Raw genomic sequence first — 23,945 nt, forward strand, 5'->3', positions numbered from 1 at the left:
CTCCAATGTTTAATGGTTTACTGCAGGGCCTTCTTGGTATCTATGATATGCAGAGGATTTGGACCCAAGCCAGGGAAGAGCCTCCTGATTTGGTTTTGTCAAACTTTGCAAATACTGTGCAATGACACTCAGAGGGCTACTGCAATTGGCTGCAACGTACAGACAGGTTGTAGGAATAACAAGGTACTTCTAATGAGATGGCCACTGGCAGAGACAAGCTGTGTTTGCGTTCCAGCAATGCCACTGACCTGTCAAGACTACTGCACTTCGCAGAGCCCATTTTGTCCTGAGCACATGTTGTGCCCTCCTTTCGCTTATCTCTTGGCAGGAAGTTGGGTCACACCATGTGCCAATTAGGGAACAGAGGTACTGTGGTAGAAGACTTCTCAGCCAATCTGAGGAAGTCAGCACTTATTTCTGTGGGTCATCTGCCAGCATTCCTGTGCTTCTATCCTCTGATCTGAAAAACCCCTACCAACTAAAGCAGACTTAAAGGGAAGCGACTCGAACTGTTTTTCTCTTCTCTCTGGTCAAATTCATCAAATATTCTGGGCATACGAGTTGCATAGAATAAAGTCCACAATAAGCCATACTGTCGAAACCGTATGTCCAGACTGGTATAACTATGCTGGGTGTCTTTTAAACGGCATTTTCATCGAAAGGTTGAAGCAAATAACCTGCTGAACTGCCCTCTATACGGCAGCATTAACATTCTTTTCTTGCATTTTCTCTTCAAATGAGGCCCTGAATAAACCCAGAGTAAACAAGCACAAAATGTGCATAAACAACTTGCGGGTCAAAGGGGGACGTGTGAACAGCCAGAGTGAACTCTCAGGTTTGGTTGACTTTGGCTTGTCTCCTCGCAGCACCGCTGTATTTTACAGTGATATTGATATCTCTGGCTTGGGCTCACTATATAGCATATGCACTTGTTTTGGATGCTTATGAATGCAGGATGCAACATATTCAACTTGTTGCAGAGAAACAAAGAAAAAAATCAAATGACAATTGTGAAAAATGAACAGAATTCTCTTAAGTCCGATTTAACAGACAAACTACACAAATGCACTACAAGGGTGCTCAAAGAATCTCTTAAGTAAAATGCCAAATCTGCTGTGTGATAGTCTTGTTAACCTGCATAGGTTATATAAAGAAAAGTGTATCAAACTGACATTGCTATATAATGAGCTAAAATGTTGCAGTGGCATGAAAAATATCATGATAGTAAGCAGATTTAAAGGTGACAAATTACCAATTTATTTTCTTTCTTTAACATTTGCATATTATATATATACATATATATATATATATATATATATATATATACATATATACACACACATATATATACATATATACATATATACACATATATATACATATATACATATATATACACACATATATATACATACATACATACATACACACATATATATATACATACATACATATATACACATACATATATACACACACACATATATATATACATATATATATACATATATATATATATACACATACATACACACACACACATATATATACATATATATATATACATATATACACACACATATATATACATACATATATATACATATATACATACATATATACATATATACATACACATATATACACATATATATATATATATATATATATATATATATTTATATATATATATATATATATTTATATATATATATATATATATATATATATATATATATATATGTATATAGACAAACCTAACATCAAGAGGAACCTGTAAGAAAAAGTTGCTGAGCCAAAAAAATATAAGAGTAAAAAACAGCTCTAGGACACAGAATCCCTCTCCTGCCACAAAAAAGAAATGTTACCACAGAAAAACACTGTGCCAGAAACGCAAACTTTCTCTTTGTTTATACTTTTGTGTTTATACCTTGGCTGATACTTGCATCAGCAAATGCAATCATATTTCAAAGCTGAATCAAGTTTCTGGGTGGTACACTGCATCAGGAAGTATTTTTCAAGCATCCTTGCAGAGAGAAAATGATAATTCAAATTACCGAAACAGCAAATATGATGAAGCCTGCCCATAAATGCAAAAGTACTGAGAGATTAACAGCAGAAATCTGCATCAGCCAGCAGTGCTGTCCTGTGCTGTATTGTTGGCTTGTACAGTATATGTGACAAAGGCACCTTCGAATTGGCGCTAATTTTTAGAAATGTTACTGGGATGTTCATAATTTCTGTGTAAAACGTACTGGTTTTGCAGTGAATTATATGGATTCTACAGTTACATTGAAAAATAGGCGGTTTCACTAAAATCAGAATGACCTTTACCTCTGATATTCAAGTAATTGCACTGAGTGAAAGGAAAGATTTATGATCTGTAAATATATAAAGGTAACACACAACAGTGATTGAACATACATAATAAAATCAGCAGGGCAATTTCCTTGAGATTTAACTTAACACTGTATGAGCACTATTCATTTAGAAAAATAATCCTATTTACAAATCTAGATTCTACAAATATCATGTCATTTCTTCACCAGAGAAAACCACACTAAAAACATACAGAGAAGAATTTTTGAATGACAGGATGTGGTGCAGAACTTTCAAGCTAGATTTCTTTGTCCTTGTCTAGATACCCTAGGTGACTGCAAGTGAACACAGGAGGAAACTGATTACCTTAAAATGAGGAAAATACAACAATTGTACCAATGCGTGAGCAACCACAGAGAAAATGGCTCCATCTTAAACCCCATGACCCTCTCTGCTCCACAAAATGTGTAGCTATACAAAGCGGTGACAAAACTGATTCTAAAATAATAACTGAAAACATCTGTCATGAAGCATAATTGGCTTCATTCCACATCTCACCCAGAGTTCCCAATTACAAGGCTCAATAATTAATTGCACTTCAAATTAAACGTATTTTCTCATCAGCCTTTAATGAATGTGGACCTTGCTCTTGATTGAAATTCCGATCTTGGGGTGAAATTTGGTCTCAAACATGTTTACTTGTGGTGCATCGGGAGATAGTCTGTACTTTGCAGGGTATAATCACACAGTCTGATTAAGCACACTCGTACTGATGGGGCTGTCTGGCTTTTGGCCAGGTCAAAAGCAGCTAACAGTAGACACTATATCTCTACTTTTACAGCCAAAATGATAGTGAGCACAAGCCACACCCACATTCATTGATTTCAGATCACTGAATGCAGATAACGTGCAGAACTTGGGTGGTAATCATTTGACGGAAAACGAACTGGAGATAAAAACGAATTACCAAGGAAAACGAGAGCTTTTATGACTGTACAATACCTATCTGTAACAAATTTCTTCAGTGAAGAATTAATTTATCTCAGTGATGAAGGCCTTGGAGATCATTGTGTTCTTTCACTGACTTCATGCAAATGAGCTACAACATTTTTACCATCCTATCAGCAAACCTATTTCTGTGCAAGAGTGAATTTCACAGTATAACCATTTATATGTTAACCAGGTATTCACACTCAATCAAACCTGTATTATGTGATAAAATACGTGAAATAGAACCGCATATCAACACCTTATTTTAATCTGTAATGACAGAGCAGGCAGAGTTTCATTACTTGAATCAAAAAGGACTTTTTCATGTCGACCACCAAATCCCTGGAATTGTCTAGGTAACAAAATATTCAGCAATATTTAACTTCAGACCTCAATCATACCGACTGATATCATATTTCAGGGAACCTCTCAGCATTTCTTCCCTCAGGACTCCAAGAAACTAAAAATTCCTGAAAATGTATTATACTTATACTATATTATACTTTATATATGAATTATACTTGTAACAACCAGAAAAGCCTGCCAGATCATTTTAGAACTCCTCACACACACACACACACACACACACACACACACACACCCCCACAACCTCCCTTTCCTGTATCACTCCTCAGCCCCTCCCAGCACCTTGTCCACTTTTTTTTTTTAGCATTTTTTTAAACCATGCAATGGGTGGAATTAGGCTCCGACCTGGGGGTGTTCTTAGTCTTTAAGTGTCTCTCTCTAGAGATCTTCATCTGGCCGTGGTCGAAAAATTGGGACGATACATAAGAGCCAGTGCATTCAAAGCTATCGCTGTGTGAGGGAGCAGCCTTCCAGACCAGACGACTAATTTCGGCCACAGCGGTCTCATTCTTTCAATCACCAACTAAAACTTGTGACCACGGGTGACTGTTGGAATGTAAATCAAAAGGTAAACAGAGTTTTACACTCATGTTCGCTCACATGATGCCCCCTGTTGATTTGATGCATGAAAAACAAATCAATTGCTTATGAAGATCAGCTACGAATTGTAACTTGATAACAGATTGTATCTTAAACAAGTGTGCATGTTGTTGACTGACTATACTGTGTGAACACCAGGTGTTGAGAATAATATATGTGTAAAAAGAGTTTCTCTCTCAGGAAGTGATGAAAACTGTCATCTCTAAATATGCAATCTCTGAGAACATTAGAGCATGACTAGAAGAATTCACTCATGTCTTCTCTCATTTTATCTTTCTTGTGACTTTTAACCATCTACAGCAAAAGGTCTTGCAAACAGCCCTGTATATACATCACAGATAAACAGGCCACCATGTTATTGGATATGAACATCTTTCCCCTCGGAAATGACAGCAGTCAAACAGAGCAGAAGTGATTTAACATCATAACACAGATATCCCAGATGATAGTCCTCACCCTGCTGGGACCTGGCTATGCAGGTCAGGCAATCTTAAATCAAATAAGATGAATATTTTAAGTGTGTAGTTCTTTCATCTGATGGCTGATGGCTTTTCCTATCTGACCTATTAACAAGACCAAGACAGAGGACTGCCCCACTCTGCAGATTCAGTCAATCCAATCTATGATTGATAATGTTATTCTGAAGAAGGTGTGTTAGGAAGGAGTGGATCTATGGGCACATAAAGCACCATGTGCAGATTCAACCCTATTAAAACAGACAATAGAGGAAACACAATGGTGCATGGAACTCATCTGGCTTTAAGAAGAGGGTTGAGTTTGAGGCATGTAGGGAAAAGTGCCCACCCTGGCGTATAGGAGCATCAGAGGTGACTCACCGATGAAGTAGGCCAACAGGAACAGCAGTGTTACTGAGATGAGGATGGCACTGAGAGCAGCGCATTTCCAGTTGCAGTGCTTGTAGGGCTTCTTCAGGCTGAAGGCAGGTCGAGAGAAGGTGTTTCGAGGCAAAGGGCGTGGGGGTGGCGAGTACACCGTGCTAGAGGTCAAAGGGTATCCTGGTGATGTTGTGCAATACATGGGTGATGTTCCACCTGGTTTAAACAAGAAGTGCCTGGAAAGAACATATTCTCCTGTTGGTGTCAAAAAATCAATTTCCCTGGGATGTCTATCTTCATAGTGAAGGTTACTGTCTACTGCAGTCCCCTCCACTAGTAAGTAATTCTGTTTCCAAGAACACTGAATACTGTTACCATAGTTACGCTTCTGCTAGATTAGTAGCAATAGTAAAACACACTGGGTTTTGCTTAGCTACAACTGTGAACCCACGTTAGAGCTAATTTACAGTACAAACGACCACAGCTGGCTCTTACTTATGTAGCCATGCCAACATAGTGACGAGTTATTCCCTGTTACCATGTGTCAAGGCTATCCAGAGGAGAGACTCAATATATAATGTTGCATAACTGAATTGAGCAGATTTATTCGCCCTTGAAGAACATGGCTGGCTATCTCCGAAAACATGTGTAGAGCTGCATGTCCAAGTGGCATATGATCAGCCCATCAGAGAGTCAGCGGTAGCGGCACTGTTGTCAAGGCCCTTTTACTGACAAGTATACAAGAAGCTCTCGAGTGACGGAGACACAAACGTGATTGAATGTCACATTACAATATACCGTATGATGTGGAAAGTCACTGAGAACATGTCTTATTTATTAATATACCGACTGCTCTTCGGCATATCTAGCAATAGGCGATAACGTGGGTAAGTATGATTCATAAAGCGGTCATGTTCAAGATTAATCAAAAGTAATACAACCCAACAATGTGATTTAACACAAATTGTTAGTTGTATTAAACAGAGAAGGGACACAGAGCAAAAATTTTGCAGGAGACATACACTGATGATTGGCAGCATTTCAAACAGAGGATGTTCGATGGAAAAACAGCACAGACATCACTATTGTTTTCATGGCAAAGCAGATTCTGACACGTGTGAGCCAGATAGCAAACATGCAACATACCCGTCGTTGTACGAGGCATCATGGCGAGCAGATGCCAGAATGTCCATCTCAATGAGGTTGTCCTGTAAAGTCCCTAGGAATGTCTGCTTTGCTATGTTTCTACACACAGGCGGAAAGATGGATATGAAGCTAGTGTGAGATGTGCGTGCAGACAAATGCAAATACAGTATGTGATCAACAAGCAATATCAACAACTGACGAATGGAGATCAAGACAGACAGCGTGGCACAAAAGACACCAAGGCCCTTATGGAACTATTTCTACAAAGGTGTGAGACAAATGACATCTAACTTGCTTGTTCCCCTCATTTGGGCACTGCCATACCTGGTTTTGTAAGAGCCCTGCCCTTCTCTGCAAGCGTCTTGTTCCTCTCTGATAAACATTAGAGTATTCTGGCTCCTTGTAAGGTTGTGATTGGAAGAAAACAATGAATCACTTATATTATAAAATGAACCTTAAGGTTGCTAACACTTATTTCAAGACAAAACACTTTTTATATGTTAACTTCAATAACAGATCTGCTTGCCACTGCTGTACAGTTCCATAGTTGTCACACTGAATAGCATACTCCAAATTTTTCAGTTTAATGATCAAACGGGCCACGTCTCAATGCAGATGCTTCCTTGGCTACACTTGCAAGTACAGTCACACTGACACATGCAAATTAGTGCATTTACTTGATGTTTGAAAATGTTACTCTATTGTGTTAGTCTGATTGGACTTGAGAAATACATGTCAACACATTAGTGCACACATTTGTAAGGGTCTCCACTAACTTGTTTGCTACATCACACAAAAAGTGAAGCGAAAGAAAGTCTGATTGCAACCAACTCAAGGGATCATACCCCACTCCTACTGTTCCAGAGGTGGACAGGCTACTATAAATAAAATGATTCTTGCATAGCAGAACAATGACAGCAGCCCAATTAAATGACCTAATTTCAAATGTGCATGTAAACTCATTTAGTAAGTAATGCACTGTGAGTAGCCACATGGCGTACTCATGGACACACCTCGTGGTCACCATCTTAACACTGGAGCAGACAGGGAGGGAACACCAATCTTTAAAAACTTGTAGAAGAGTCAAGAGAAGCTTGAGAAATGTTCATATGTACATTTTTAGCTTTTGCAGCTAATCAATGTTTATTTTTGACATAGTCGTCAAAGTTGAGAACTTACAACACCACACAACAACACTTATACTTTGAAGAATCACATGCTACATAAGTACATGACGGCCACTGCACTACATGGAAGCATAATGACAGAAGTATCTGAAATGAGACGCAGGCACATTATCAGTTCATTGGTTTCAGTTTCAGGGAGAGCATGTCTCATTTCTCTCATTGATGCAACCCTACACACGACAACAGCTCTGTTCCATAAGGAAAAACTGCAGCAATGCAATGGAGAAACAGACTTTCTACATGCAACGGGCAGGCTGAATATGTTCAGTGGTACGAGAGAAAAGCCTTGTTTTTGATCTCTGCCCCCTTGGAGGCCTGTGTTGAAGTCTGTACATGGTTTCTCTCAAGCTTGTTTTCTGGGGAAGAACGTAACTTTTAATGAGGAGAGAGAGAGTGAGAAGCCTGGCTGAAACTCTAAAGAAAACGGTGAGGCTGGTTCGGGCTGTCGAGCTGCTCACATCTCTCCAGTGGCAGATGGGGATATGACCTACAACTGCAGGATTTATCAGGACCATTTAATTTCAAAGAAGGGTGACAAGAGAAGGCTACTGTAGTGTTATTTACGAAGAAAAAAGTGACATTTAATGTTTCAGGGGTTCTTGATATGACAGTGCTGATAGTTTTGGTTTCATTATTAAGTAGTTGATCTTTTTTCAAGGCAACAGTATGTTTTAGCAGCTTTTTTTTTTTTTTGCCTGTTGCAGATTCACTCCCCTCACCATCTGCTTACTACTCCACAGGGAATACCTGTGCAGGACTGACTTTAGAGCTGGATGATGCATAATCATTAATTATACCACTAACTGTCCTTCTACCAGCTGAGATTGATTCTCATTTTCCTGTTGACTGAACCGTCTCGCGAAAAAATGGAAGAACAGACACCAACGCTGCGGCCATTTCAAATGAACTATCAGCTACTCTCCTTTAACATATGGACAACATTATGGACAATACTGTGGTCTTATGTTTATAAAAAGAAAATGTATCTTCACTCAAAATATATATCATATTACCTTAAAAAAAAGGAAACATCAGATGTTAATTTAACTGTGGCAACGGATAAGTTTAGGTTTTATTTGGAAAGATTTTCTTTTTTATTGCGAGAAAAGAGAAATGTGTTAAGTTTTGAGATAATTCTGCTGTGCTAGTCTTGATTTTAGACCACCGCGGCTTCCAGCAAGACAGTCCATTGCAATACCAAGCGAAATTCCCTTTGTCACAATAACACTTGACAAATCTACTTCACATGAGAGCCTCCTTTTGAGGAATGTTCTTGAGGACTGAATACTGATTAATGTGGAATATTACAAGTCCTGGCTGAAGTGGAGGAGCTATGAAGCCTGCTCCGAGGAGCCTGAATGTAATTTTACAAGAACTGTTTTACACCCAACATGATTATAATTACACTGCTGTTTACATGCTTTCAATGTCAAATAATAGACAGAGATCTAAAACAGCACTTTTCTCTCGCTCGCCACAAAATCACATCAGAAATGTAGGCCTTGGCCCCAAGAAGGATTTTTCCTGTTTTATTGCTTGGTCATTGTTAGCACTGCGATAATTTAGTATTAAGCAGATAGCATGAAAAGCCGCATTTAATGGCACCAGCTCAAGCTCACTGTTACACATGCCAACATTGCTATACATTCAACAAGGAAGAAAGTTACACAGTACCTGGTTTCCAGGGGGATGTTACTGTTGAGTAGCCAGTTGTCCTGTGCGCTGCCTGAATCCTGACCACTTGCAGGACCCTCAGGAGGAACCGAGCTGTCTGTGGGAACAGGACTTGGGTTGCTACGTGGTGTATAGTTGCCCCTGTTTAAGGAGTTAATGGAGGCCGCATGGTGATGATTGGGCGAATGGGAGTGGGAGAGCGGTAGAGGAGGTGTCCGCAGCTGAGTGTGGTTTTGAAAGGCTCCGTCTGAAAAGAGGGAAGAAATTACAAACGTCTGAAAGAATGACAATGCTCGTCATGTAATGGTAGTTTTGAAGCACCTTTTCGAATCAGAAAATACGACACATCTGCTGGGAACGCATATTTTGAAAAAAAAATTGTCGAAGAGTGTAAGAGTGCTAGGAAATATAGAAAACTCTTTTGCTTATTCCATTTTTTAATGGTGGTATCCATTTCTACCTCCTGGTATGGTGAGCCTCACTAGGCATAATTGATTAGCTGTGGTTGTGAAAGCAACACAGATTAAAGCCTAAACTGAAATGCAAAAAGTCCAAATCTTGCATTTATCTTTTGCAGGCTTAAAATAACATACCACCAAAACAGTGAAATTTCAGTAAGATAAACAGCTTGTTTTTGAGATTTATTTTGATTTTACCTAATTTGCTGATTATTGTAATTAATACAAGTTCATTACATATAAATAGAGTACGTGATGAGAACTTTTCATAGTGTGTGAAGCAATTACATTGATAACTCTTGAAAAAGTCCCTCATCTGCTCATTCATTCTGGGGAATCGTCTCTATCAGAGTGTGCTCTTCGCTTTCCACAGAGACCTGTGACAGTTTATTTAGACCTGTCACTGACTCCTGTGTAAAGAGAGCGATGAGCCCTTTTTGAAACTGACCATTTCTTGAAAACATGGAAGGTTGTTTGAGTGTCTTTAAAAAAAGAAGAAGAAGCTATAATTGTAACTGCTCTTGGAAAGTCTTGCACTAGTTGCAAAGCACAACTATAGCAAGTGTTAAGATTTGAATCAGGGTGTTTTCACACCTTCTGTGCACTATCAGGTCAAGACATTCTGACTTTTCAGTTTGATAAAAGCAATATGAGCAAGTGCGTAAGGACCAAACGACCAACACTGGGTGGTCTTGCCCCAGATCAAACTGAACTTTGGTGCAGTTCATTTGCAGAGGGAATTGATAAGTCTCACTTCTGGTTCAACTGCAAGAGGTTGTTGATGTAAATGATGATGTGAATAAATACATGTTTTTCTCCATTCAAACAGAAAGAGTTTGCTGAACTCAAAACATGCTGATGTCAGACAAGGTTTACAAACCAATCAATGTCAAGTGCCCAACTCAGTGACAATAATTGTTTGCTTGCAAATTTATAATAATTGTGATTGTGAAACGAGCCTTGGTGTGGACCTTGGTCCAGACGGTCAGGTGTGAAATCACTTCATCAGTTATCTACTGTAGTAACAATGCACCATCAGTGGCTTCATGTCATTGTCAGATCTGCAGAGGTCAACCATGTACCATCAAGTACTGTTCTAGAGCTTTCATCAACTGAGTGTGCTTTCTTTTTTTAGGTCGTCAGTTCTGTTGTCACTTGACGTTCATAAATTTCAAACTGTTAGACATGAAGTCTCCAAGAACACATTGTACTCAGTGATTTTATTGGCACAATTTGATATTCTCTGCGCTTCACAAGATTGAAGGCTTTGATCCTCATGCACTTTGCATCCATTTATTTTCACATCTGTTAAGCTCCTGATTTTACACAGAATGGCTGTGGCTATTATTTATAGCAGCCAGTCTCCCTTATTTCAGAGGCATCCACAATACTAAATTGCCAATTTACAGCAGAGAGTGGAATACTGACACAGCGAGGGTTTATTTTGTATAATCAACAAATTCATTAAAGCAATACCCACTCCTGTCAGTCAAAGAAGCTCAGGCGTTTCCTTTTTTAAAGGGGTCAGGAACATGTAACAGCCACATCAACATTTGTCAATCAAAGCAGATTGATGAAGAAAGTGTCAATATGTACAACTGGCTGTACTGAATAAAAAGGAGCTACCTGATGCATTTCACAGAAGTGGGAAGAGTGACAAAAATCGTATCTGCAGCATTTAGTCTACCACGGGGCATCAGCACTCTCAACATGCATTCAGTCTACAAGAAGCATCAGTAATGCACAAATACACTGATAGAGTGTGTTAAACCAAGAGAGAACAGCAATTTTCAGAATGAGCACTGAAACTGATTTGATGCTAGTCCAGAAATTATTTATTTATTTCTTTTTCATTTTGGGAAGAGTGCTATATCATACATCTGACAGATGGTTCCATGGTGCATTTATGTACAATGCTGGTCTTGTAATTAGCTGTAAAACTGAGAGAGAGACATAGAAACAGACTTGTGTGAGTGGTGAAACCACGTAGTTTTGATGGCCTTCTGTTCAGTAGTTTTCCTGATCCCAAAAGCTATTAATGAGGTTATGCTAATTTGACACAGGGACAGCACGGACATGCACAGAGAAATATGTCTCAAGGACAAATCACCACTGCCCTGGAAAGCTTTTATTGCTTGGTAAACAAATATGTTATTTCCTATGACAATCAAGCAACAAGGGCAACAAATCATTAATTTTCCTTACACTTTATTTCCTGAAGATTATTTTAGCAAAACATCTGATGAGTCATAATGGTACAAGAATAAAATTGAAAATAATAATAATGTAACAATATATATTTTCATAATTTATAAATTTGTAGTTAAAACTAACTAAATGCTGATGTAGTCCCTACTCAAAAGCACTACTAAATTCACATTCTTCACTTTCCATGTGTGGACAAAGCCCTGGATAAGCCTGCATCATAAAAAAAAAAAAAAACAACAACTAATTTACTGCATGCACATTAGCTCGTGTCCAAACAATAACCCATCAACAGCTGGTTAAGTAGTTATTTTTGGGGAAATATTCAGAAAAACAACAACAAAAAGCTGACTTATGAGACAAAGCACAGGGTAAGACAACCCCCACAGATGTGGTGATCCAGCAACAATTATTCCCTTCTATCCAAAAGACAGGAAAAAATTAATGGTTTTCTATTGACCTGCTTTGCACAACCAAACGAACAAGAGAAGGCGATTCATTTGTTATCACAGAGACAGAGGCAGGGGATAGGCAAACTTTCACAAGGCATTCAAAAGAGAACCCTTCAGATAGCCATTCAGTCTAAGAATGTAGATTTTTCATTTTTCTTTCAAGCAGATGTATGCACTGGTTAAGGCCTCCTGGTGCTATTCTAGACAAGTAATTAAGGCAAATCCACTTCATTAGCTAGGACCTCATCCCCCACCCTGCGAGAAAACAGGAATGTCTGTCTAATAGCAAGATGTTATAATTGCAGGAGAGAGTTATCCAGGGTGTGTGGTATCAGATATCACTGCTGTAAAATTAAAATGGTAACCTTTCATGGACGTAAACATTGTGTAATTATTGTCTCCCTCAGGAAAACTCAAGCATCTGTTCAAATATTTCAACTGGTGCAACTGTAGGCCATCAATCAAGTGTGTTGGAAGTTGTAATTCAAGATATTATATGATGATAACTGTGGGATTATTTTAAAAAGTTCACTTGTTACCAGCAAACTACTGAGATCATTTCAGTGAAAATCTGCCATACAAATCTCATCAGTGCAAATTCAATGTGCACGTGGATGCGCATATGGAGTAATGCAATTTTCAAGCCATGCTCTATTATTACAATAACAGCTAATTGTTAGATGCACTATACAGTATGTGCCCCTTGAGTGCTTTCTATTTTTTGAGAGATTCTTGCTTAATTCATTATATTTGCTATCTACAGAATGGATTACAGATTTTTGGGGTGGCGGTATCAGGTTACATCCAAAGATGGTTGTCATGTGAGTGGTTGTACTGTAGCAGGACCCAAATGGAGAGAACGGAGAGAAGACCAGGCAGGACTCGAAGAAACTAGGTGGGTTCATTTTACAAAGGCACTCAAAGAAACATTGGTACACAAAAAGTGACACATACAAGGAACCGACAACCACTGGTGCTGACAACCCAACTAAATACACGGCTGATGACGAAAAGCGACAGGTGGGAGAACACAAGAGCAGGGAAGGAGCTGATAGGGTAGGAGACACTAAGAGTAGGGCTGTGACTGACGAGGACTGATGCACTGACAGGACACAGGTGAAGCACTAAAAAGGGCGGGAACCTGACAAAGACAGGAAATGACAACCACACGACGACACAGGAGAAAAGCGCAAACAATATAAAACAGGGACTGAGCATTAGTGAACTGCAACAGGTGCACAAATTAAAAGTCCATAACAAAACTAGACACGGTCCAGATGGGACCATAACAATGGTAACATTAAAAATGCAATGACGTATGATAAATATGACAATAAATCCACTTCAGAGATTTGTATACCATGCAGTGACCAATGACCAAAGCTACTTTGCCAAAAATCCACAAAGTAAAGCCGCTGAATTATACCGATAATACATTTTTAAGAGTGAGAAAACTTTTAATAGCTTTAAATGTGTAAGTCATTTCAGTAACCACATAACAACAAACTACGTTTATCCTCTTATGAAGTGAAGCTAAAAAAAAAAAAAAGATCCAGGGTTTCTTAGCCTAACCCAAAAGCACACACATGAACTTCTCCGTCAAGATCCTGCAATTCCAGACTCCCCAATCATTTCTTAGTCATCAGATTTCTTAGTTGTTCTGACTAAAATCAGCAAAAGTAGCTGTAAACTATACTGCAACAGTTATTTTAAGGAAAGGGTTTTGTTGTTGTTGTTTTTTTTCCACTGGAGTAACTATCTGCAAAGTATTCAGCGGGTAAAAAAAAGAGAGACCTAATTTGATTGCAAACCAGGTCAAACAAGCACTCAGCCAGATATGTAGAAATTTACTTGAGGTCAGTAAAAGAGTAAATGAGTTTTAAATTGTATTAATTTATAGAGCAATACTACAATCATCTGTGCCTTGGATGTCAAATGATGATTTTTTATTTTTGTTTTTTTTACCATTCCAGCCTGTTTTTGCACCGTGGGTCAGAGAGGACAGAAATTTCATCGATGCTGTATGTCATGCACTTAAATTACATTTGACAATAAAGTGACTTTGATCTACTCAAAAGCTCTGCTATTTCTTTTTTCAAACAGCAACAATGATTGACATTTTCTTATATGTAGCAGACCCGCAAATTACACATAGAAGAATTTGGTATCACTGAAATTATTTAGCTCCCAGGGAGAAGGGCTATTTTCAAACAAGGGCAGCAGATAATATCCGCAGCATCGATGTTAATACCTGATGAGATAAAGTGGTTGGACATGCCCCGGATACCCAATGAAAGCACTGAGGTGTGAGACATTCAATATAGAATTAATCAAAAGCTATCCAGTGTCTAAATAAATCATTAAATCTTGCTTAGTGCTACAGCCCCTATGGCAATCATAGGCGCAGAATTTCCAGTTGAGTAGCATTTGTCTATAAAAATACAATTAGAATTTGTCATGTAGGCAGTGGAGCTGTTCTTTGCTGGGTTTTTTTGTTTTTGTTTTTTTTCTGCCGGCCCTGCTGTTTCCTACACCATTAGAGGAGTCTGAAGGGGAGAGCCATGCGGGAATACTAGCTGTCTTTCCTGGACTCATTTGAGAGGTAACAGGTACCACAAACAACACATGGTGGGTCTAACACTCAGCTCTCCACCGGCTCTCTCAGTGGGAATAAGGAATCTGACAATAGGCTCACTGTCCTCACTAACATGAGAAGAAGAGACATGTTTATATGAGACTAAAGAACAATCTGGATATTTAGTTAAAAAAAAAAACTTTGTACTTATGTAAATGTAATATCTACAAAAAAATGCAAATAAAATATTCAAGGTTCCCACTCTTTCCCTGAAATTATTTTCCAGGACTTTTCCAGGACATTTCCACGGCTACAGAGACAAGTTATACACAAGTGTATGACAAGTCATACACTAAAATATTTCTCTGTCCCCCTCATACTTTGGAAGTGTTCCTTTCTACAGGTGTAACTTGCATTTACCCAGATTGTTTCCATGTTGATTACTCATACATTTGATGAGCAGTCTATGGCTATAATTTAGAACAGAGAGGAGGCTGTGGCCACGGGAGAGAAAAACCTCACACTCGCGAACCGATACTAGCGACACTTTTCAACTTAGAGTCGCTACTTTTGTCTCTAGGTACTACAAATCCTTAACGCCGTCTGAAAGTCGCTAAATGTAGCGACAAAATAAACTGAAAACACTGGGTTGCAGAACCGCTCTAAGCCGAAATGCAGATTTAATTGGCTGGTAGCGTCAAATGGGGCGCTCTGCCGGCTAGAAGCAGAGAAGCACTGTGCCCAGAAAAAAGGTGACAACATACATGCGTGCGCATAACTTTTAACCCATTTGCATTCAAAGGCAGGGGGAGGATAAATTATTTTCCAGGAAATATCAACTGTTTCCAGAACATTTGTCCATTTTTCCTCATTTTCCATATGTTTTCCATGACTGGAAAATTGGTCAATCATTTTCCAGGTTTTCCAGGACGGTTGGGAACCCAGGCTAGAGCCTATCCCAGTGGCTTTCGGCCGAGAGGCAGGGCTCACCCTGGACAGGTCGCTAGTCCATTGCAGGGCCAACACATAGAGACAGACAACCATTCACACTCACAGTCACACCTACGGTCAATTTAGAGTATCAATCAGCCTCGTCCCCTCTTGATGTCTTTGGACTGTGAGAAGAAGCCAGAGTACCAGAGAGAACCCACGCAGGTACAGGGAGAACATGGAGACTCCTCACAGAAAAGCCCAGTGCCTGAGCCAGGAGTTGAACCCGGAACCTTCTTGCTGTGAGGCGACAGTGCTAACCACTGCACCACCTGCCTGCGTGGGAACCCTGATATTTCTTTTTTTTCCTGAAACCATGCTATAACAGCAACCTGATCCATTAGGACCAACTCCAGCAGATGCTTCTCTCTCCTTTTCTGAGATCAAATGGATTTTCTGTCATTATTCGAGCTGCCTTAGCAAGAACAAGACAAGTGGTTATGTATGCTCTGCTCTACATGTCAGTCTGCTGCATATCCATCAAGAGGGTTAAGATTTTGTTAGAGAGCACAGATGGTCTGCAATTATCATGGAATGAAAGTAATGCATCTCAATTTATGTCAGTGAAAAGAAGATATGTAGGTATGCAAAATGCATTATCCACGGTCTCTGTGCAGTGACAAACAGCAAGTAGAACGGAACTGGACAAATTGTGTGTTGGCTGCAGTTCATTGATAACTCAACATCAACATCAAGAGGACCACATTCCATTTGATATTTAAACTCAAAACTGATGTCTCATATCCATAAAAACAGGGGCACGGCATGCATGCACCATGTGCGACTCATTAAATTATTATTTAGCCTCAGATAGTTTCATTCCTCGTGGTGTTGGTGGCTAAATTACTTGCTGGGGTGACCTCTTTTAACCACATTTCCCTCGTCCTTGCAGACATGGGGGATGATTAGGCAGTTCAAATGAAAGCTTATTTAAATTCTCCCACAGCCACGTCCCTGAGCCCTCTGCGCAGATCAGCATTCCTGCTTGGTCAGCTGTGAGGTGGTGGCGAGCTGGCCCTTTCACCGGGGAGCCCAGCTGCACTGAAAGCCAACACTGGCTAGCCCCATGCTGTTTTGCATTAAGAGATGCTAATACTGGGAGGTTGCAGTGTCTCAGATCTTGTGGCTCAGCGTGGCAACAGGCTCCCACTGGCACTCTCTGCAGGAAGAAGCCCCTCAGAGAAAGCCAAGGGCCACAGTGAAACACATGCTTCACAAAAGGATTGCAGGCTTCAGCGAGCAGCCTCATCAGCCTTACAGAAGCCCTAGCTCAATGTTCCTCCAAATGAAACCAGGACCCTAAAAAAACACTGCAGCCCTGGGAGCTACTAATGTGAATAATGATGCTGCTGAGAGCATTTACTTGTTGGAAATCCAGCGGAACATTTTAAGCCCTGTATGTGGTCTTGAATATGACCTTGAGCAAATGTAATCTGAAGTGATAAAGACCAGAGCAACAGATTCACTGAGGGCAATCATTATAAGCATGGATATTTTTTTATGTGGTTGGTTACTGGCAACAACAACAACAAAAAAAAAGAATATTGCCTGCATTCTTTGAATGTGATTTGGAATATTTTGTCCATACCTCACGTGTAAATGAGGGATCTGATTTGATATGCCAGTTATTTTTTAGGGGTTTTTTTTTTTGGGGGGGGGGGGCATTTCCATCAACCTTTTGTAATAGCAATAAGTGACAGTAAGAAACCAGTAACAGTTGTCATGTACTGCAACTGGCTCCTTACTGTCTATATATTAACAGGAATGTTTTGCATAACACATATTCACATGTCACTAAAATCAAGCTGAGTAAAAGAGCATCGGTATCATGATTTAATATAAAAAAACTGTCATTTTTTTCTCACACTGAAATATGCTGTAATTCACTGCAACTTCAAAAAAAAAAAAAAATCTTAGAGCCTGCAAATGACTGAGGTTGGAAGTAGATTTGGAGATATTCCCCCACAGTCCTCTCCTCTCCCACCGACAGCCCGAGGCCACCTAAATGCTGTACCTTTCCAAAACACTGCCATTGTTATGAGGCAAATCTGCAGAGAAAGAGGCCATTCCCTCCACCCTTGTGCCCTCAAGCGCCATCATGTCACTCCTAGGTGACCAGCCTGTCGCTACTGTGGAATTAGGGGGGAGATTTGCAACGGGATTAATAACTTATTCTCCAGGCTTTCTCTGCAGCCAGCTGGGGCACTTTGGAGTTTGATGTAATTCAACCCTTTGGGTACTTAACTTGTAAGCTTGATCAATTATTTAGACCATTTTACTTTGTTTTGTGTTTGTCTTGCCAGTGGGAGAAGCAAGTAGCTGCTGCAGTTGAAAGGCATTCAAATATAAAAAATAAAATACTCGATTCAGCAGGACTTATTGGAGATATGTGGAATAAATCACAGAGTTTGATCATCCATGTTTACATATTCATGTAAATGGATCATACACATGAATACAATGTCACAATGTGTGATAGCTTGCCATTGTCATAATAAATTGCTTTTTTCTTAGCCCAGCTTCATTATGAACCCCCAAAAATGAGCCAAACTGTGCCAGATGGAATCAACACAATCATGAATTGAGTTGGTTAACAAGAGATACAATGTGTAACATCATTTGACTGCTGTTTGCAGCTTGAGCGCGAATGCCTGGCTGTCATTTTGAATGAGTGCTACATCAACAGCAAGAGACAGATATTTTATACGAGGAATGAATAGTTGACATTCATTAATGAGATATCGGAAAAATTCAAAACCAATTACACTGAATAAGTAATGCATATTCACAGTTTTTCAAAAGCAAAACAAGAAAAAGTATGACACCATGTGAATTGTTTGCTGAAATGTGACAAAGCTGCACTACCTAGTTTGAAGAAGCTATATTTGCTCGCAGTATTCCTTTTTTCATATCTGAGTTTCTGACGCTGCGTGCCACCTATTCTTTCTGAAGAATCTAAACAGGGATTTTAGATGGTTACTCCCACCACCAAACATTGTAACTGAAGAGGAATATCTGTGACAAATATCTTCTGCTCAAACAAAATCAACCATCTCTTTCAGAGAGGCACTGAACTCTGCAGACCTTGTTTCTCAGAGTTCTTTGCATTTCCTGAGGCTATGTATCGACTCAAAGTTTCTCCAACATTTTATGGTGCTCAGAAAAGAAGGGACATATTCTTGCCCGCAGCCATTTCCATGACCTATAACACAACATGTCCAGGAGCAGGGGAAGGCTAACCTCCAGACAGCAACAGTAGTTTGAAAACAAACTCACCATCAGCAGTTGCAGGAGCATAAAGGTTCCCTGAGCCAGTTTTAACTAAGAATGAATTGGGGCCAAACTCATCCTCAGAGTCAGAGTCCTGGGCTGGCTGAGCCGCACAGTTACCTAGCAACCCTCCCTGGCTCTGATTGGCTGCAATAGAAGGGGGAGGGTATGGGAGCTACTCAACAGGGGAGGAGGAGGCGGATGAACAAAGCAGTGGAGGACCTGTGGACCACAAACAGAGACAACACATGGGGCGGGGGGTGGGGGGGTGGTGAAGCACACCCAAACACAAGCAACATCACATAAAATACACACACACACACACACACACACACACACACACACACACACACACACACACACACACACACAAGACTTAACTCTTTACACTTCAAAAACAAACAGGAACACATCTGCCTTTGTCTCCACCACCTTACCCCAGCTGGGAAGAACAATACAAACAACTGAAATGACTTTGAGACAGAAAAGAAAAGGCAAATGCCTGCCGCTGGTTTAAAGAAATAAAAACACAAACACTTTTTTTGGGGGATGCTAAATGCAAAAATGGAGAAAACAAGTCTAAATCTCAAGTATCACTCAAAACAGAATAAAACAGACCTCATCAGTTGGTTTGTGCACATAAATCGAAGTCTTGCTGACAGCGGTGCCATTTTGAATCTCATGCTAAGTTAACAAAAAAAAATACACAAGCAGATCTGTGCTGTGCTACAGGCAAATGAATAATGTGCTCCCAGATATGGCAGAGTTAGTAGTGCCTCCTCCTAAGGACCCCTATATAACCCCTGCCAGCCAAGAAATGAATCCAACCTCAACCAATCCCTCCTATTCTGTACTCTTTGTCCATCTCAGTCTCTCTACTTGACAGTAATATAAAACACCTCAGGGATCAGACTGGCCACATCACCTGACCAGCAGAACATCAGTCATTTACAGCTGTGATTATAGCATCTTGTTAAGTTGTAATATAAAACACAAATTCTTGCATGTATCAAAACTATTTTTTTTTTTTCCCTTTCGAGGGTTATTGGCTCCAGCCCTCATGCTGTCATGGTATTTTAAATCTCTACAGTGCTCCTATTAATGTGTGATTAACGTTTGAAGCAGCTCCGTGCCATGCTGAAAATAGAGCACTTAAGTAACGTGACTGCAGTGAACAAAGCCCTCATTCTGCTGTGACCCCCCCATTCCCCACCAGCCTGCCCGTTTTGAAGTTGAAATTCCTGCTGACTTGACTGTCATCTATCATGAGAGGCAAATTTTCTCTGGTTCTGTAATGATCCCTGAAGAGTAGTACAATACGACTCATTGACTTGCATCTAATTAGGAAACAGTTAGCGATATTAACATATCAGCGACAGCCTTACACAAATGTCCACTGCCCCAGAGAGTTTGGCCTTAATATACACATACACTTCACAACACTCACTGCATTTGTCTCTCAACCTTCTAATGCTAATGCAGTAATACGTAGGTGCAGAGGCACAGTGGCCATGCTGTGGGCTAGTGAGTGTGTCACTTTAGTGCTTGAATAAACTGTAATGTACAACCGGGAGAGGAAGAGCATCTGTATCAAATACCCTTGGATACACAGTGGACACTACATTTAGTGTGAGTCAAAATAACAATAGGGTTTTTGAACCGCTCAACCAGCATCTATCTAATGTTAAATCATTTAAAAAAAAGATTCAAGTTCTAGCGCTACAGTACAACAGGTCTGAATTTTACAGCATTTCCCTCAAAGTCCTAAATGAGACAAGAACATATTAAACTCTGCTAAAAATGATGCAGAGATCAAGGTGTCACAGCCATTAATCGTCTGCATAAATGCTTAACTGAGTGTGCCTAGTTCGTGCTGGTTGTGCAGATCATGCCCAAGCCACATGGATCTTACATCACAGACAGACCTCCCTGGGTGAGCTTGAAATGGCCAGAGACGTTTCTCTGGTTGCCAGTCGGTTGCCTTTGCCTTTGCTCACTGTGGCCCTGTTCGGACCTGGCATGAAGATGTGTCTCCATCCTGATCGGGGTGGGGGATTGGCACCAGCCACCAGCCAAATGCTGGTAAAATGTGAACGTGGTTGGTTGGTTGGTTGGTTGATAGATTTCATACACAAACTAATGGTTTATTATGGAGTGGCTGGTGAATTCTAAAATTTTTCGGAGTGGCTGGTGACTAATCAAGTCTTAAAAAGTTCTTTTCATCATCTGCTCATTTCTTAAGTATGTGAGCTCACACCTGGCATTAAAACGCAATGACCTCTTGTGACTGGGTCTCTGGGTCTCATTACCTTACTTTATATGCAAATAAACACATACATTAGTTCTGTTGCTAAATTTTTAATCTGTGTTTATTCATCCTCAACAGTTTGTTTTTTAAAATAAAGGTGGGAAAGTTAATTAAATTGTGTGGAAATGAAAAACAGAAACAAAACTCAGATCACTGACATGTGAATTACATTTTGGGGACTAGCATGTTGTTTGGGATGATCTGTTGGTTATTTTCATGTTGAGCTGCTTTTGTTTAATTTGCAAGTGAATTTCCCTGATGTAAGATTAATAAAGTTTGTCTGTCTTTTTTGCATGTTCGACAGAGAGAGAGAGAGAAAGAGAGAGAGAGAGAGCGAGAGAGAGAGAGAAAGAGAACCTGCGTCTGTAGATGACACGCTCCTTCAATGTTGCCCAGGACACGCTGGGTCAAAAAACAAACAAAGAAAAAACTTCGGCAACCACAAGATGCAGCAGATGGGCTGGTGTTGTGGTTCTCCAAGGGGCCTGTGGCGCTGTACCAGGCAAACTTAGGAGTGCTCTAGTGGGGCACAGGAGGCAGATGAATCCAGTGGTTGGCTAGTGGCCGATTGCAATTGTTTATTTTTAGATAATATACAATCTAAGCAACCATATGGGAATGACTAAAAAAAAAAAATAGACAAAACAAATAAATACAAATATCAAATCAATATTATGCTTGAAAATCACTTGTAACAACCCTCTTCTTCTGATATGTTCATTTTTTATACATATAATCATCGCATAAAATATTCAGGGGGGGGGTCCTGCAATATTCATTAAAATATTCAAAAACACTGGCAGTGGCTGGCAACTTTAAAAATGTCAGTGGGAAAGAGCTAAAACCAGGTCTGAACTGCATCCCAGCAGCAAAAAGGAGACTTTTCTTTGCAGCTCTGGGGCCACAGGCTTTGCTGTAGTTCCTGACAGCTTGTGGAACCGAAAGTGACTGTTTGGTTTGTCCCGACTGCTCACACAGACCCCCACCCACTTCATTGAAGGTCTCGATAAACTCATTAGAAAACTAATTAAGAGAGTGAACAAACAAATTGGTATTTGCTAGTGATTCTGTAGCATTTAGCGCAACCCTTTCTCCCAAGAGAAAAATACTGAGAACATGTTTTATTGAATTTTCATATAAAACTGTTCTCATAGAAAGGAAAGTGTAACAGATGATTACGTGTGCTTGTAACTAGTTTACCCAATACAAAATCCAATAATTCCATCGTTAATTATTTTGAAAAATGAATAGACAAATGCCAACAATTAATATAAGAATATGTGAGTCATGTAACAAACTATACTCATTTCATATTTTCAGTGTTTATTAAATCATTAAATTAGCATGGATCTGTTTTTAAATGAAGTCCTCAAATGACAACAGAATTTTTTTTTTTTTTTTTCACTGACTGAAGCTTAACAGCAGCAGAATGTGGGCGGACAGCTATTCATCAGTGTTTTTGTTAAATCTATGCAACTCACAATGAATAAACAAGTAGGTGTTCTATGTCACAGTCATTAACATCAAGGGCCTATTTTTCTCACGTAATTGATTGTTTAATCTCTTGGTCTATCAAATGTCACTGGAGAGAGAAACATGCCCATCAACAATTTCGCAGAGCCTAAGGCAGCAAACAGTTACCCATCTGACAAATTCATTCGATTTAGAACGATATGTAACAGAGGTACAGTAACGTAAATCATCAAATTAAAATTCCATTTATCAAGATGTTCTTTATTTCCAAAAACCTTTAAGATTATCCTGCGTCCAGCTTAAAGGACTTTAATTGAATAAATTAAATAGAGAATATAATTCACAGAGAAGATGTAATCAAGTGAATAAAATCAGTTAAGAGGAGTCAACATTATCCATCCAGAGTCCCGATTTTTAATTCTCTCTCTCCTTATCTCTCAGCCAAGCTAATCACTGTGATTTCTGAACATAAAGCTATATATAGCAATTTATCATTTCACGGAGATAAAAGTTGTCTTCTTCAAATACAAAACACAGTAAATAAGATCTGCGAATACCACAGTTAAATGGACCTCACACACACATACGGCACGACGCTTCACACGGTGCAGCACACGGTGCAGCACACGCGTGACTCCACTGTGACAACAAGAATTACTTGTTTTCTCAAGGACTGTAGCTGCAGGCAGCATTTATAAAAAAAACAAACAGGATATTTGTAGATGAATCATGCAAAAAACAAAACAAACAAAAAAAACCTGCAGAGCATGTCCTGTACCATCAACTGATTTCATGTGACACACAAAGCATACAAGATGCAGGAAAATGACGAATCTCATCAAAACACCACATCTCCGGCTGGAAACTGTGGAATGTGTTGAATCTTCTTCATAACACAAAACGGCACAGTTTGAATGTAAGATTATTATTGTCAGGATAGCAGGTTTTTTTATTCAGTGGAAATATTGACTTAACATTTCAATGTACTGCAATGAGACCAGAAAAAAAAAAGTAAAAAAAAAAGTTTAACTGAATCAAGACAAAAACACGTAGCCAACTGCTGAGGCTCAGTAATTCATCCAATGATTTAAATACT

The 23,945-nt window shown here is 39.5% G+C and overlaps 1 protein-coding gene across 3 annotated transcripts in view; it reads right to left on the bottom strand.

Moving 5' to 3' along the window:
• Positions 1 to 23,945, bottom strand: part of tenm4 (teneurin transmembrane protein 4) — a 168,132-nt gene that overhangs the window by 76,252 nt on the left and 67,935 nt on the right. For all 3 annotated transcript variants that reach the window (XM_086216471.1, XM_086216469.1, XM_086216470.1), the window contains 4 exons: positions 9,119 to 9,365; positions 6,582 to 6,656; positions 6,258 to 6,356; positions 5,112 to 5,347 (listed from right to left, as the gene is read on the bottom strand). In XM_086216471.1, the coding sequence (XP_086072597.1) occupies positions 5,112 to 5,347; positions 6,258 to 6,356; positions 6,582 to 6,656; positions 9,119 to 9,365 (657 nt within the window). The remainder of the gene's footprint in view (positions 1 to 5,111; positions 5,348 to 6,257; positions 6,357 to 6,581; positions 6,657 to 9,118; positions 9,366 to 23,945) is intronic.

This window comes from Aulostomus chinensis, chromosome 10 (genome assembly GCF_037954235.1).
Source record: "Aulostomus chinensis isolate RoL2024-O1b breed Wild chromosome 10, RoL_Achi_v1.0, whole genome shotgun sequence".
In the NCBI taxonomy this organism is placed as follows: domain Eukaryota; kingdom Metazoa; phylum Chordata; class Actinopteri; order Syngnathiformes; family Aulostomidae; genus Aulostomus; species Aulostomus chinensis.